The sequence below is a fragment of the Tachypleus tridentatus genome, chromosome 8 (genome assembly GCF_004210375.1).
Source record: "Tachypleus tridentatus isolate NWPU-2018 chromosome 8, ASM421037v1, whole genome shotgun sequence".
NCBI lineage: Eukaryota > Metazoa > Arthropoda > Merostomata > Xiphosura > Limulidae > Tachypleus > Tachypleus tridentatus.
The window spans coordinates 143,472,375-143,489,749 of NC_134832.1; the positions used below are offsets into that span (position 1 = coordinate 143,472,375).

Below are 17,375 nucleotides of genomic sequence, written 5' to 3' on the forward strand. Positions count from 1 at the left end.
GAAGCGATAGGTATGACGGGGTATATCTGTAACTACTGTTTATATACTTTTATGATACTGTTGGCAATATAAATCGTAAATACTTGGAAGTAAGTATCTATGGATCAGGAAAACGTTTTTAGAAAATGAAATTTCCAAGATCGTCAGCTTTGAAATGCCTCACGCACATCCTTCTATAGTACTGTATCTTTACAGCAAATATTGTGTCTAGTTAATAATACGTTCTTGAAGAATATGTTTTTTAAAGCCGTAGATGGTCTAATAATTGTGTTTTATCCAAAATGATAGCCTTATTGTACTTTACCATGGAACGAAACGATTCGTTTATGATTTAGTTTTTGTGCCGTAAGATGAATTTCATTCGTTCATTTAATTTAATTTCTTGCTGCTGTTTTTTTTTTTTTTAATTGCGTTTCGTTCATTTTTCTGGATAATTTTGATTTATCTAGTTGCTGTGTATAAAGTCAATTTGTTTTATATCCATTTATTGAATTATTGTTTTTCGGGGCAAAGTTTTTATTGGGTTGTTGACTTTCAAGTCAGATCTTTATGTTCGTTGATTGTGTTCCTATTTTTTTAAGAGTAATTCTTGTGCATGGATTTAATACCTGTATTTTAATATATTTTATTGAATTTCATTACGTTTTTCAGGATGAATTCCATCCATTTATTGAGGCTCTCCTGCCTCATGTCAAAGCTTTCTCGTACACCTGGTTCAACTTGCAGGCAGCTAAGAGAAAATACTACAAAAAACATGAGAAACGAATGACTCTGGAGGAAGAAAGAAGCTGCAAGGAAGAGTTACAGGTGAGGAGAACTTTATTGTGTAAGGAAAACTGAAATGTCTTCACTCGCGTGACAAAATAGTGCGGGAGAAATCTTGTTTATTTTGCTGTTCCACGTTCACGTAATTTTACAGCCGTTAAAAATATGATTTAAGCTACAGGAGCAGAGCGAAATAATTAAACTTGTGTATTTGAATGAGGAATATTCCAGAAAGTTTTGTAATAAAAAGAGAAAAACAACATAAAACCATCTCACTATCAATTTTTCCTGGATGCATATACAAGTAAAAATAGATAGATAAATGGACAGAAAGGTAGGTAGAGGAAAATGCAAATAGATACAGAAAGAGATAGATAAAAGCGATACATACACATATTGATAGTTAGATGTGTGTGTGTAAGATACAAACATGGCTCTCCCTATGTAGTTTCCTTCTTGGTTATGAAAAAGTTTTGGTAATGGAGACTTAAACGTTATGCTATAGAGTAAGTGAAAGTTTAGCCACATAGTGTTCAGTGTTATACCAAAATAGATTAGTAAAAACAAGAAAACCTGAGATACACTTCATAAGTTACGTAGAAGAAAAAGTGAAAGTTTTAGGACCCAAAGTATAAAAAAAAAAAAGAGAGAGAGAGAGAAAGAACGAAAACGAGACACCATAGAAGATTACCCGAGAGTCAGCACCGCTAGATCTGTGCTGATATCGAGAGGACAGACTTGAATAGGAAAGTCGCGAGAAAGGAAACGGTGCTAATGGGAACTCATTTCTCTCTTTTCAACCCAAACCTCCCCCCTTTTTCCCCATTATGTAGAAAGTTAATTCCAGTCGACAGACATTCTTTTACCTTTTCCACTCGAACAAGCCTGTTTGAATGAAGTCACTAAGTTACTTTTATCAAAGCCTGATCGGGAACTTGTTTTTATTCATTAAGGGCAGAGAAGCCTAATTGATGGATCAGAATTATTCTCGCTGCCTCTAGTCTTGTGTTAGATCAGACGGGCGTGAATCTGGCTAATCATCTCTGTTCAGACACTTAGTGTGTTCGTCGAACGAAATTTACTCTGTGGGAAAAAAAATCTTAATGAACACGATAACAGATGCTATTGAGTGAATCCCTTCTTAGTAGTAATGAAGACGAAAAAAATATATAACCCCAGTCCAACAATGTAGAGTAAAACTGTTCTGAACCAAAAAGTGTTGGTCCATAGAAAATTATTTGCATCTCATTGTTGCAAACGTATGGTGACAATCTTTACATATTAAATATTTTTATTAAATTTAACTAATAGAAATTTTGGTGATTAAGTCATACAATTCATTTATAGAAGTGATGTACAGACAAATTACTGTTTGTAGCAGTATGAGGTGACAAAAATTACTGTTAATAGCTGTAAGATGTGTCGTTTGGTCGACAGTCACCATTCATAGGTTAGGATGTGTCGTGTGGTCGACAGTCACCATTCATAGATTAGGATGTGTCGTGTGGTCGACAGTCACCATTCATAGATTAGGATGTGTCGTTTAGTCGACAGTCACCATTCATAGATTAGGATGTGTCAGTCACCATTCATAGGTTAGGATGTGTCGTGTGGTCGACAGTCACCATTCATAGATTAGGATGTGTCGTGTGGTCGACAGTCACCATTCATAGATTAGGATGTGTCGTTTAGTCGACAGTCACCATTCATAGGTTAGGATGTGTCGTTTGGTCGACAGTCACCATTCATAGGTTAGGATGTGTCGTTTGGTCGACAGTCACCATTCATAGGTTAGGATGTGTCGTTTGGTCGACAGTCACCATTCATAGGTTAGGATGTGTCGTTTGGTCGACAGTCACCATTCATATTAGGATGTGTCGTTTGGTCGACAGTCGCCATTCGTATATTAGGATGTGTCGTTTGGTCGACAGTCACCATTCATAGGTTAGGATGTGTCGTTTGGTCGACAGTCACCATTCATAGATTAGGATGTGTCGTTTAGTCGACAGTCACCATTCATAGATTAGGATGTGTCGTTTGGTCGACAGTCGCCATTCGTATATTAGGATGTGTCGTTTGGTCGACAGTCGCCATTCGTATATTAGGATGTGTCGTTTGGTCGACAGTCGCCATTCGTATATTAGGATGTGTCGTTTGGTCGACAGTCACCATTCATAGGTTAGGATGTGTCGTTTAGTCGACAGTCACCATTCATAGATTAGGATGTGTCGTTTGGTCGACAGTCACCATTCATAGATTAGGATGTGTCGTGTGGTCGACAGTCACCATTCATAGATTAGGATGTGTCGTTTAGTCGACAGTCACCATTCATAGATTAGGATGTGTCGTTTGGTCGACAGTCACCATTCATAGGTTAGGTTGTGTCGTGTGGTCGACAGTCACCATTCATAGATTAGGATGTGTCGTGTGGTCGACAGTCACCATTCATAGATTAGGATGTGTCGTTTAGTCGACAGTCACCATTCATAGATTAGGATGTGTCGTTTGGTCGACAGTCACCATTCATAGGTTAGGATGTGTCGTTTGGTCGACAGTCACCATTCATAGGTTAGGATGTGTCGTTTGGTCGACAGTCACCATTCATAGGTTAGATGTGTCGTTTGGTCGACAGTCACCATTCATAGGTTAGATGTGTCGTTTGGTCGACAGTCGCCATTCGTATATTAGGATGTGTCGTTTGGTCGACAGTCACCATTCATAGGTTAGGATGTGTCGTTTGGTCGACAGTCACCATTCATAGGTTAGGATGTGTCGTTTGGTCGACAGTCGCCATTCGTATATTAGGATGTGTCGTTTGGTCGACAGTCGCCATTCGTATATTAGGATGTGTCGTTTGGTCGACAGTCACCATTCATAGGTTAGGATGTGTCGTTTGGTCGACAGTCACCATTCATAGATTAGGATGTGTCGTGTGGTCGACAGTCACCATTCATAGATTAGATGTGTCGTTTAGTCGACAGTCACCATTCATAGATTAGGATGTGTCGTTTGGTCGACAGTCACCATTCATAGATTAGGATGTGTCGTGTGGTCGACAGTCACCATTCATAGATTAGGATGTGTCGTTTAGTCGACAGTCACCATTCATAGATTAGGATGTGTCGTTTGGTCGACAGTCACCATTCATAGGTTAGGATGTGTCGTTTGGTCGACAGTCACCATTCATAGGTTAGGATGTGTCGTTTGGTCGACAGTCACCATTCATAGGTTAGGATGTGTCGTTTGGTCGACAGTCGCCATTCGTATATTAGGATGTGTCGTTTGGTCGACAGTCGCCATTCGTATATTAGGATGTGTCGTTTGGTCGACAGTCACCATTCATAGATTAGGATGTGTCGTTTGGTCGACAGTCACCATTCATAGGTTAGGATGTGTCGTTTGGTCGACAGTCACCATTCATAATTAGGATGTGTCGTTTAGTCGACAGTCACCATTCATAGATTAGGATGTGTCGTGTGGTCGACAGTCACCATTCATAGATTAGGATGTGTCGTGTGGTCGACAGTCACCATTCATAGATTAGGATGTGTCGTTTAGTCGACAGTCACCATTCATAGATTAGGATGTGTCGTTTGGTCGACAGTCACCATTCATAGGTTAGGTTGTGTCGTGTGGTCGACAGTCACCATTCATAGATTAGGATGTGTCGTGTGGTCGACAGTCACCATTCATAGATTAGGATGTGTCGTTTAGTCGACAGTCACCATTCATAGATTAGGATGTGTCGTTTGGTCGACAGTCACCATTCATAGGTTAGGATGTGTCGTTTGGTCGACAGTCACCATTCATAGGTTAGGATGTGTCGTTTGGTCGACAGTCACCATTCATAGGTTAGGATGTGTCGTTTGGTCGACAGTCACCATTCATAGCTGTAAGATGTGTCGTTTGGTCGACAGTCACCATTCATAGCTGTAAGATGTGTCGTTTGGTCAACAATTATTATTTGCACATGACTTAGCCAAAATATATATTTCTTCACGAAATCAAGAATAAATATTTCAAATCACCTTCCTATCCTGTTTTTCATGTGAACAAAAACAACCTAATCTATAGTACACAGGTTGGATAATTAATAAGTGCATTTTATACAAAAGAACTTGAACTTATCTTTAAACTGTAAATTCAACGGTAGTTTGATTTTCTGTCTGTTGTTATTCATTTCTATTCGCCATATAAACAGATGAATACCGCCCATAAGCTTTCCTTGTACAGACGCCCTGGCCTTGAGTTCCATGTTATTAGTTACCCAGACTCCTAAGCGTTTTGCACCTACATTTTCGAATTAAGATTCTGTGACACACAGTGCACGAGACATTGGCAGTAGGTGTAAAACGTTAAATGCTGTTTTAGCTGATAGGTGGAGATTTAAGTGAGCATGCCTTTGAACAGATTCTATCAACACCCATAAGAAGTGTTAAATTTTCATCAGAGCAAATAAAAAAATCTTCATTAACATATTTTGTTTCTACACATTTCTCACGTGGGGTTGTGTGTTACGTAGCTCTGCAAGTGACCTTTTTTTACGCAATTTTTTCACAGTATTCCTAGAATTTTGAAAAAAACAGGAAACACCTTGCTCGATAGCTAGTTAGAAAAAACAAGGGCCTGTATTCTAACAGTTTATAAAATAATAGTAATTAGGCATTCAGCCACCAGGTGAGTGCGAAAAACTATTCCGCATTATTATGCCACAGCTTTATTATATTGTAGAAACTACCACAGATAGGGGGGCCTGCATTGCAAAGTGTGTGTGTGTGGACACGGATATTGATGGCGTCATTCTAACACAAGAACGTCAGCCTACGTCACATAAGTTATCTGGAAAATACATTGTCTTAGCATCTGCATGTATATTGTGAATACGTACGTGTGTATCAAGATATTTTTATTTTAAAATTGTTGTGAGAGTTTGTATTTTCATTTTATAAATTACCTAAAGATGGCAAACATTCTTTTGTAAGTCTTATACGTATTTAGGTCATCCAATTCTGCGTCTTGTGTTATACTTAACTTTTCAAATTGACTGTGTTACTTTATTGACTCGTAATAGTAACACCAGTAAACTTGTATTGTAGGAAAATTTATTGGTAGGTTTTTTGCCAAGTTTTTGGAACATGTTGTCACTTCGTATTGCAGTTATCCAGTATTTATAAACTTTATGATTGCCTGTTCACTGCTCGTTCGTCGTAGTTTGCTAGTTCACCAGTTATTCTGATTTACAGGGTGAGCCAAAAGTAGGTGGACAGTAAAAAAACATTTATTTAGAGATCACGTATACGTACAACTATATGTAATAAGACAATTATATTAATGAAAATAAAATGTTATTTATTAACGCAAATGCTCAAATTGTTTTCCTTCTTGATTTACACAGCTTTGAAGTCTACCTCTTACGCTTCAACAACCATTTTTGCACAAGTTACTCTGGGCATTAATTTCTTGAAATGCATCTCTTATGTAATTTTTTAAATCACCGACACTTCTTGATTTTTGACTATAAACTTTTTCCTTGAGTACTCCCCAAAAGAAAAATCCATAGGGGTCAAGTCCGGTGAACGTGCCGGCCAATCGATTGGACCTCTTCGACCAATCCATTTCAATGGAAATGTTTCATCAAGATACTCACGACCTCCTTTGGAATAATGTGGAGGGGCCCCATCTTGTTGAAAATAAAAGTCATGTAAATTAGGTTGTTGCTGTAACTGGGGAACAACTTGATTCCTTAGAATTTCGAGATACTTATCTCCTGTAATTGTTCCGTTCAAAAAAAATGGTCCATAAACACCAGAACTTGAAATACCACCCCAAACATTGACACCAGGCTGATTTAGCTGTTGTTTTAATGTTAAATGCATGTTCTCACTATACCAGTAAACACAATTATGTCTATTGACATGACCGGATAATTTAAAAGAAGCTTCATCACTCCACACAATGTTATCTAAAATTCCTGGGTTTTCTTCAATCTTGTTCAGCATAATTTCACTAAATTGCAGTCGCCTGTCTGGATCATCCTCCAATAAGCCATGAATTAGTTGTGGTCGATAGTGTTTCAACCCAATTTGCGTTATAATTCGCCTAATAGAGGTTTGTGGTATGTTCAATTCCATAGAAGCTCTTCTGGTGGATTTGTTTGGACTTTGAACAAATGCATCGGCAACACATTGCTTATTATTCTCTGTACAGACTGTTTTGGGTCGACCAGTTTTAGCAGCATTAAGGATTGAGCCAGTGGCGTCGAATTTGTCACGGATACGGTAAATGGTTTGTCTTTTTAGAGCTGGAGTATCAAATGTTTCAACCCACTTTCTCCTTACGGTTTCAGTATTTTGAGATTTCCAATACTCTTTTAACACCCATATTCTTTTATCTGTATTTAAAGTATTTGACATTATGGGTTCTATTAACAATCTAAAAAAAAAAGAAAACAGATTAAATTAAAACAAATGTAATTATAAAATTGTAATTATATAACACAAATAATATAGTTGCAACATAGTTATAATATACAATTGCATTAATATAACCGATACGTAAACCTATTCCAAATGCTGTCCACCTACTTTTGGCTCACCCTGTATAATAAAGTTAATTCAGAATAAACACTAATAACAATAACTACTCGGAGGCCTAGATAACCCTTTTTGCAGCTTTGTGTTTAGCTCAAAACAAAACAACAATCGACTCTGCGAAAACGACGTTCAGTCCTACGATTCTGTTAATTCCAAACAATCAATCAATCAAAAACTACTCGGATTTAAATTACGTAAATAAATAATACTATGTTATCAATTTCTGCCTTTTAAATAATAAATATTTTAAATTATCCTAATCCTGATTCGCAAATCACTTAAGCAAAGGGATAATAGGTACGATTTATTTTCATAGTTTAAACACTAATGATACAGTGTCTAGATCACTATTTTGTACGTCATATTCCAGTCAACCTGGCGAGCCCTGATATTGTCTGCACTGGACAAGACAGGTGTAGTGTAACTAACATATCAGACGTATTCTTCTTTGCTTTCACACTTAAGATCGTAGAAGCTATGTACAGGTTTGATTGCATTACCTTGTTTCGACCATGAGAAGCGTAGTTAGGTACACTGATGTGTATCGTAATCTCGTAACCAGAAACAGTCTTTTGTATATCACAAAAGAGACTTACACGAATGAGTGAACTGAAGTTTGGGTGTGAAAGAAGTAGAGGTATATATCGCTCTTTGACGTTTATATATAGTAAAGGATCAAGTTCACACCTTGACTGAGTTCAATTCCTGGTTTCAGTCAGTCCGACCAAGTCCGGACAAGTTCCAGCTGGGATTTTGTCAGTCATCCTTCAAGGATATTCATCTGCTTGATCGAAAAGAAATATTATAGCTAGTGTTAATTAGGACAATCTTAATAAGTTTTTCCAGACTTAGATTTGAATACAGGAAACCGAAAGTTATCTTTATCAATTGTCACTCCACCGTTGTTTTGTTTAACATCATTCCAGGGGTTAGAATCTAGGAAAGTGGAAACAACTGTCTGCAAGTTTACATTCTTGTACTGACTAACTTGATCTGTACTTGTTTTTTTTTATCATTGATGTTACTTTAACATATGATTGCCAAGTAATGAAATCATGTACTGCCATTTGGTATACATTCAGTCAGACCTCTTATACTAAGCCAAAACTTTTCTTTGGCTGTAATAAAGTTTGAACATAAGGCATTTGATGATTGAACCTTGTTGGTTTTTATTAACACAAGTCATACAAATCTATAAGGTAAGATCCTCTGGTATGTTCATCTGTAGTGTTTCACTTTAGTTCAGCAAAATGCAACAGTGGATGGACATCAGTGCTAAATTAAGGAGGATAGAGGACTTAACCATAGAGGATGACTTACAGAACATCAGCTTCTGCCAGACACTACCTGTTTCTGAAGATTCTTTTATCTAAGTCCCTAGGGACATTATATATATTCAAACACATTTAACAACTGCTTTCTTTAATAATGTACTAATGTACACTAGTTAGTGTACCCTTTTCTTGGATCACTCATAAACATTTGTATTCTTATTTTGTTACATCCTCTATCATATTGTTCTTTTATTTAATTTCACGTTAAGCAGGTTTTATCTAAAAGCTAACACTTAGACCACAAGACACAATTTTTGCCCATCTGTATCAGATACATGTTAGAACAATGTATAAGGAGTCTTTAACATAACCAAAATTCTTTCAGCTTGAAAAGTAGAGCAGAAATTTCTAACCCTATAGGGAATGTTTTATGTAATATTCTGATGAAGTGTTAAGTTTTATTGACCGATTCTGTATATTTCTGTTTTGAATTTCCTTATTTCAAATTCTCATTTTATGGTAGACAATTTTACTTGAAAGCAATACAGTGACATCACTGCATTTAATATTAATCTACAGTTACAGCAAAATACCTAAAATGAAGCTAAAAATCAAACTGTTTATGAGTATGGCAAATTAAGTGAACTTTTTCATATTTTTTTAATTATGCAAATTAGAATGCAATGTTCCATCAATTGAATTCACTCACTGTTAATGATATTTTTGGCCATAAACTAAATAACATCTCATGAAATTCAGCTAGCTTAGGGACTTTAGGTAAGATGTAATTACATATATTAAGCTAACAAATGATAAAATTAAATACATTAAACACTTAATCCAATGTTACACTTTCTACCCAAAACATTAGAAATCTTAACCTAATATCATGGAATAGTTATGATAAATATTGGTTTACATACAACAGTTTTATGAACTTACAGACAATACTTAGAACACAACTGTGCCTTGGTTACAGTCAGAATACAGCATGGCATTGACTTCACTAGTGCCTGGAAAGTATATGCTTCATTCTTTTATCAGTCCTTAATTGGCATTTTCTCCAGTTCGAGTTGAGTTGATGGTGATGTACTACATATTCTAATAAGTTTAGATAGAACATTTTAGTTAGTATCGATAGGGGTTGAGATCAGGGGCTGTGCAGACCAGGATAAATGTTGAAAATTTGTATGATGTCATGTGAACCAGCTGTATGGATAATTTTAACTTCAGTTCAGGTATTTTGTATTATCCTGAAAGTAACCATCTTTGTTTGGGTAAAAGTAGAGCAATTTAGGGTGGCTACATAATGCACCTGGTTGGCTGTGGTTGGCCATATATTCACCAGAAAATTATTCACAGGGACCACAGGACCTAGTCCTTAAGTTTACAATATTTAACTGATTTTGTACAGTGGAGACTTTATAGAATGGATCCATGATGTAATTGGTTTGTTCTCATACACCAATCTAGCCATAGTTGTGAAAACTTGTTCATTTGAGCACATTACACACGTTTTCACTAGGCAACATTTCAATTCTGGCTATCAAGGCATCACAAGATACATTTGTTTTGATTGTTGACAGTAAAAAATGTTTTGTGTTTGTGGCATGCTTACAAACATTTCTGGTGGAAATAGATGTTTCCTAGATCAGTATTGAATTTTAGTCAGTTTGTACACAGTCTGATATTTATTTAGCCTAACCAGCCCTTTGTATTTGTCTTCTGTCCTTGTGTGATAGTTTTCTGTTTAGATCACAGTTCTCAGTAAATGAAGATTTTAATTTAATAACTGCACTGTGTGGACATGGAACACAATGGCCTTTGATTTTCCAGTTAACTCAAGCGTCTTCATAACAGACACCCTTGGTATGTCTTTTGTTTTTCCCATTATAATGACTTATAAAGTTGTATTTATAAAATTCTGTTGATTCTGTTTATTTCTACCTCATAAATACCTAAAACAGTGAAGAATGATAGAGTTTTTTAGAAAATACTTTGGTCAGTGAGTGTGTACTTGTATATACAATGTCATAATCGTGAGTGTATATTATTTTTTCTGAGAGTCCTCATGTAAGAGTAACTCGGGGCTACTTTAAGAGCTGAGTAAATAACATGTCATATTCTCCACCTCCAGTGGCTTCGCGGTAAATCTGAAGGTATATGTTAAAATCCGAACTTCGATACTCGTGGTGGACACTGCACAGACAGCTCACCTCGTGGGTTTGTGCTTAACAACAGAAACAGCCATCGCGTCTGGACATTTCAGCAAATTTTAAACAAATCACGTTTAAGATATTTTTACTTTGGAAGTAAGCTAATGGAGGATTACACACGTTTATGGGTTTGTGTGTGTGTGTATTCATAAACATTCTCCAGCTGCGTTCTAACTCAAGAAAGGAAATTCAACTTATAGATACAGTTTAAATTGTGTTAGTTTAACGTTACGTGTGTGTATCAGGTTCTAGTTTCACTTTTCTTTTGTTTGTTTTTACAAACTCTTTCAAGCATTTCGTACAGAAGTTTTTATATGTTGAGTACTGTCAGAAGTTCAGTAATTGAAAAGGGATGTTCTCGATTTCACCAAGATCTTGCCAATTGAACGTACGTGTACAGATGATGTAAGTTGGAAGCATGTCGTAGTGGTTCCATTGTCCTGAAGAAGGTTGTTTGGTTTTGTTACTTCTATTAACGATAGTCATCAATATTGTTATCACATGTGCTGTGGGGGAAGAAACAAAGATGTGAGCCATGGAATAAGGCTAAACGTCACTAGTCAGTGTTGTAGGAAGTGTCACAATAAAAAATATATATCGTAACGCGGTTTTCTGGAGAGGGGGGGGTTGTTTCTGTGGCAGTTTGTAAGAGTTACGATATCGAGGTGTTACTGACGTGTCGTTGATGGCGTGGTTAATATGAAATACGATTTCACTTCTGTACGATTTTACAAGTACTCGAGCAAAACCCGTCCAAAACAACGGGGACAAATAGTACCAACCGCACCTCATAGGATACCGTAACTTTACACTTTATAGCCAATTAAAATTAAACTTTGCGAGATCAAGCTTGACCAAGACAGTAAAGTGTAGTGGAGAGAGTAACTTCCTTTGTTAGCCAATCAAAATTAAGATCATTTATGAAATTAATTCGTGGCGTATTCATTGAATAATTACACAGGTCAACAAATTTTTTCGAAATCTCAGTTGCATAAGATTTTTTTACTCATTCTTACCCTTTGTGACCTGCTAAATTCAAATATGAAAACGGTTCAGCTCTACATGCTCTAGTTTTAATGCAATTTTAGGTTTTTCATTCTAGCCTTTTGTGGTCAAATTAACACGTTTCCTGCAATGCCTATATTGGCAAACCGGCAACTGCTGCGATGCTCTTGTACATCTGACAGCTTCAGTGCTGCATGAGCTATGATAACGTGAGGTTGTCGTTACACTTGTCTCTAGCCTGCAACTTAGTTAAAGGTAAGACAATAGTGGGACACCGGTAGGTCCCATCGCAGGAAACGTGTTAATTACTTACACGTTATGTTATCAACAGAGATATTAAAATTGTTTAGATTTTGTTTCAGATCTGATCATGGCTACAAGGAGACGTCAATGTGAGAACAAGCCGGACGCTTTCTGTTATATTTGTGGATGCTTCACGCTTATACGTCAAAGGCGTAATATAACATCGTTTCTGAGGCGTGCTTATAAAGCGTACTTTGGACTTGCTCTTGGTGACCAAGACAAGAAATGGGCCCCACATATTGGGTGTCATAACTGCGAGAAAATGCTGCGTGACTGGACAAAAGGGAAACGTAAGGGTTTACCTTTCGGGATTTCCATGACCTGGCGAGAACCGATGGACCACACAACTGACTGCTATTTTTGTCTGGTCAATACAAAGGGCATTGGCAAGAAAAACAGACACAAAATCTCATATCCTAGTATCCCCTCAGCAATCCGACCTACTCTGCACTCTGATGAGCTCCCAATCCCAGTTTTAAAGGATTTCTTCCATCTGAAGATGTGGGTAGTGACCAAGAGCAAGAGACTGCTGATGAAACTCAAGAAATACTTTCAGAATCTGGCGATCCTTCTTATGAGACCCCACAGTCATTAACTCCTCAACAGTTTAGCCAGCCAGAGTTGAATGACCTTGTACGTGATTTGGGTCTCTCCAAAATGCAGCTGAAGTGTTAGCTTCCAGGATGCAAGAAAAGAATCAGATGAGCCATACAACTAAAGTGTCATACTTCCGAAATCGGGAGCAGACTTTTGTGCCATTTTTTTACAGAGGAGAATATGTTTGTTTATTGTCATAATATCTCAGGTCTTCTCAGGAATTAGGGATGCCAGAATACCATCCAAATGACTGGCGATTATTTCTAGATTGTTCTAAGCAAAGTTTGAAGTGTGTTCTACTTCATAATGGCAATGTCTATGCAGCTGTTCCAATTGGACACTCTGTGTATTTACGAGAGGAATATAATGACATTAAGACTGTGATTGACCTACTAAAATACCACGAGCACAACTGGACAATTTGTGTGGACCTCAAAATGGTTACTTTCCTCTTAGGTCAACAAAGAGGATTTACAAAGTATCCCTGCTATCTTTGCATGTGGGACAGCCGAGCTCGAGAAAAGCACTGGAACCAGAATGAGTGGCCCATACGTGAGACTCTGAAGGCAGGTATGCCAAATATTGTCAACGATCCAATTGTCAGTCGAGAAAAGATCATATTTCCTCCTCTCCATATCAAGCTGGGCTTGATGAAACAGTTATGAAGGCGTTGAATACTGACGGTGAATGCTTCCAACACATATTTTCTGTGCTCCCTGGTTTGTCCTTCGAGAAGATCAAGGCAGGTGTTTTTGATGGACCACAGATTCGTGCACTTGTGCATGATCAAGAATTTGCCAGAAAGATGAACGACAAGGAAAGGACTGCATGGCTTTCATTTGTGGCGGTGATGGCAAACTTTCTCAGTAATAAAAAAGCTGACAACTATGAAACCCTTGTAGCGAATATGTTGTCAGCTTTTCGCGATCTTGGATGTAACATGAGTGTCAAACTCCATTACCTGTACAGTCATCTTGATAGATTCCCTGAGAACCCAGGAGCTGTAAGTGACGAGTAAGGCGAGCGGTTCCATCAGGACCTCAAGACCATGGAAGAGCGTCACCAAGGGAGATGGGACAAACATATGATGGCAGATTACTGCTGGAGCATTAAACGAGAATGCCCTGAGACAGTCCACAAACGCAAGAGCTACAAGCGGAAATTCATGCCTGAGTAGACTGCAATTGAGCTTTGCCTCCTCATAGTAGCAAATGTCTTATCTACTAATCAGTTTTATATAAATAAATTGAATTATAACTTTATATAAAATTGAATTTATATAAATAACTTGAATACATTTATACTATCTTGCTTGGTTAAAAAATCAGTTAGATAAACAACTTCTAATATATAGAAACACCGGTACGCTTTGGTAACACTACGTTGTAGCAATGGCTTTTATGTCATGTTGTTTAGCAAGAAAAGTATGACATAATATCGTTGTTAGTCTGTGTATTGAAAATGAACTGTATAGAAAACAAAACTGGAAAAAAAATATTCGTTGAGTCCTTAATTGTCTCCGTTGATTAAAAAGGTTTTTCAAAAAACAATCGTGATATAACGGAAATAACTTAATTCAGAAACGATTCATGTTTGAAAGTGAATCGATATTTTTCTTTCATAAAAAAAAACTGTATGCTCTTTATGCTAGGTGATCCCACACTGTCTTTTGGTTTACTGTACCAAAACCTACCACACTTGTTAGGTTTCATGGCACACCATCTTCACAGCCCTATTTCGAGAAATTAAGCGTGATGTGACGTGATACACATTAGCTGCTAAATAGATTATATGTTATGACGTCACTTCTGGAAATGTACAACAGATTTGTTGATTTAGACAGCAGTAAATATCCTTATGTAGTAATGATAGTGAAGAAACTGTTGAATAGTGTAAAAATATGAGCGTTGACATAAACAGAATGGCTTATAAATATTGAATAAAAACGTAGTGGATGCTGTAGGCGTAGAAAACCTGGACGTGAGCTGTATCTACGTAGATATAAATGTCACACAAAGCAATGTGTCATAGGACTGCACAGAAATGATGAACATAAATATTATGTTTTGAATATATTCTATTTTCTACAAAACAAACTCAGAATGTGGGCATTATTTGGCTTTATTTATAATTAATGAATATGTATTTTCAATATTGGTTTGTTTTGATTAATTAAAGGTTATTTTGACGTACTTTAAATTAGTATTCACTTATGTGGATGGAACTTGGGTAAAATCTTAGCCCTGAACTATCATTAATATAATAGAAATTACCTCCAAAATACAAAACACGGTATAAATAGAAAATGTATTTTGCATTTTATTTTACAGAATTCATTCAAGTGTTCTTATTTAAAAGCGCCTGTGAACACTACGCTATATTACTGAATTTAAATTTTTGTAGTGTAATGTGAAATAAATTACATGTTAAAACGTGCAACAAACTTCATCATACAAATAAACCACCGGAAATAATTTACAGTTGAAAGGTTTATACTACACTATGTAACAAAGTTTTTACTTTTTATTGTTTCTGGGTAAAAAGTGTTATTTTCCAATTGCTTTTGCCTAAAATAAATGGAAAAGACCTATTTTTTTCTTCAAACTTTTGTGACCAGGGAGCGTATAACGAAAACATGATGGGAGACTGTATTTGGGGGCTGATACGTGAAAGTGATTTACATTACAGTCGCAAATCTCGAAAAACTACTCACTTCTAAACATTTTTGTTCATTTTTGTATACCTTTAGTATAAATAAATGTAAATCTTGATTCAGATTGTGTTTTATTCAGACCTTATGTAAATGAAAATGTGCAAATTTTCCGTTTTTACATAAAAATAAAGGTTAATTTCTAAATTTCATTATCTTGATCAGAAAAGCAAAGTTTGAAGGGAATAATGGCCATTTTCTGTACTTTTACAACATAAGCAATTAAGAAATAACACATACTATCCAGAAACAAAATTTGTGTTACATAGTGCTATTGGACAGGTTCTTTGATGAGGAAAAAAATGAGCAAAGAAATCATAATTGTGTTCACTTAATGATAGTGAAAATATATTATTTCTTCTACTGCAAACTTTACATTTCACGGTAGGCCTGATTTTACAAAGAATGTTGAACATTTATTTACACGTTATGAAAAGAAGTAATTGTAAGTCAAAACACTGAAAGAGTTAACTTCAGATGTGTGTTTATACACACGCACAAAATTGTGGATATAACGTTTTGGACAATGCCCAGTAGTTCGTTCAAATACAAACTCGGTTTGCACGAGGCTGAGTAATATACAAACCGACTAAAAATTCGCTAACTCAGTAATCTACCTGGCACTAAAACAGGCTCATCAATCAATCAGTAATTGCATGTTTTTTGCCTAATATGTTTTATATAATTTTATTTACGTCATTGTCACACGCGTTCATTACGTGACTTCAAAATCTTGTTTATTGTACAACATTAGTTTAACTCAAATGAAATGGTTTAATGAAATATATTTGTTTTCTAAAATTATAAACATTTTTTATGCGTTAGGAATTTTTTACTTAGCAAGCATCAGGTCATATGGCTACAAGTGAATTATAGTAACTTAATATATACGTTTTATGTGTGGTATGTGTGTTTTGTTGTAGCAAAGCCACACTGGGCTATCAAACCCCTGATTTTAATATTGTAAATCTAAAGACTTACTGCTGTTCCACTGAGGGACTTTATGCATGATAGTAGCATATGAAGTTAAATATCTTGTTGCAAGCTTTATTTTCAATCTTTAAATTTTTATTTTTGCTAGAGGGCATATGATGCTATGGTTTGAAAAAGTTAGTAGTAAGTAGAAGGTGACTTTGGTATAAATACAAGTAAAGTGAATAAATGAAAGATGAAGGTTTGAATGGGATAAAATCTACTCCCAAAGGATACCAGAAAGTGGTAGTTGCTGTTGATGTGGGAAACTTTGTCGTTACAACAGAGATCATTAGGATTCAATAGTTTACAAAATAAGATGACAATAACATAAGTGTGATTCATTGAGCTTAAACACATCATTGGAACAACACAAAGATAAACAAGCATTGTGAAAACAGGAATCAGCTAAACCTATGGGATGAAGCTTATCTGAGAATACTCTATTTGCCCCAAATGAGGTAATAAGTTTATTATTTGAGAAAGTGTTTCATGTGTCTGTGAGTTTATTGGTGAGAATCCTTTCACTTGTTCATTGAAATTGGTTCTGTAGCTATAACTGTTTGACTAGATTTGATAATTAAAGGTGGGAAATTGTCTCAGAAATGAAGAATAAAGAGGAACTGATGCAAAAAGCACAAGTGGACATAATGTTTCCAACAGATAGAAAACTGAAAGCTCCTCTTGTTAAGGAAGTTTTGTACACATTATGATAATGGTATTTAACATCTAGAAAGAGTTTATATTGAGAACTAACTTTATGTGGAGACATTGGTGCAGGTTGATATATAATATTTAGGGACAACAAGGGACCTGTTGGTCCATCTTGACTGTCCCATTCTTTAAGAAATTTAAAGCCAGTTCTTATCATTCATATGTTTAGCAAGCTTTCTTTTAAAATCACTCAAATTTACTGTTTCCACAACATCCAAAAGTAACC

At 36.1% G+C, this 17,375-nt stretch overlaps 1 protein-coding gene across 1 annotated transcript in view; it reads left to right on the forward strand.

Annotated features, from left to right (window-relative positions):
• Positions 1-17,375, forward strand: part of LOC143224035 (nuclear factor 1 X-type-like) — an 83,627-nt gene that overhangs the window by 36,129 nt on the left and 30,123 nt on the right. The window contains 1 exon segment of the mRNA XM_076452497.1: positions 652-807. Coding sequence (XP_076308612.1) covers positions 652-807 — 156 coding nt within the window.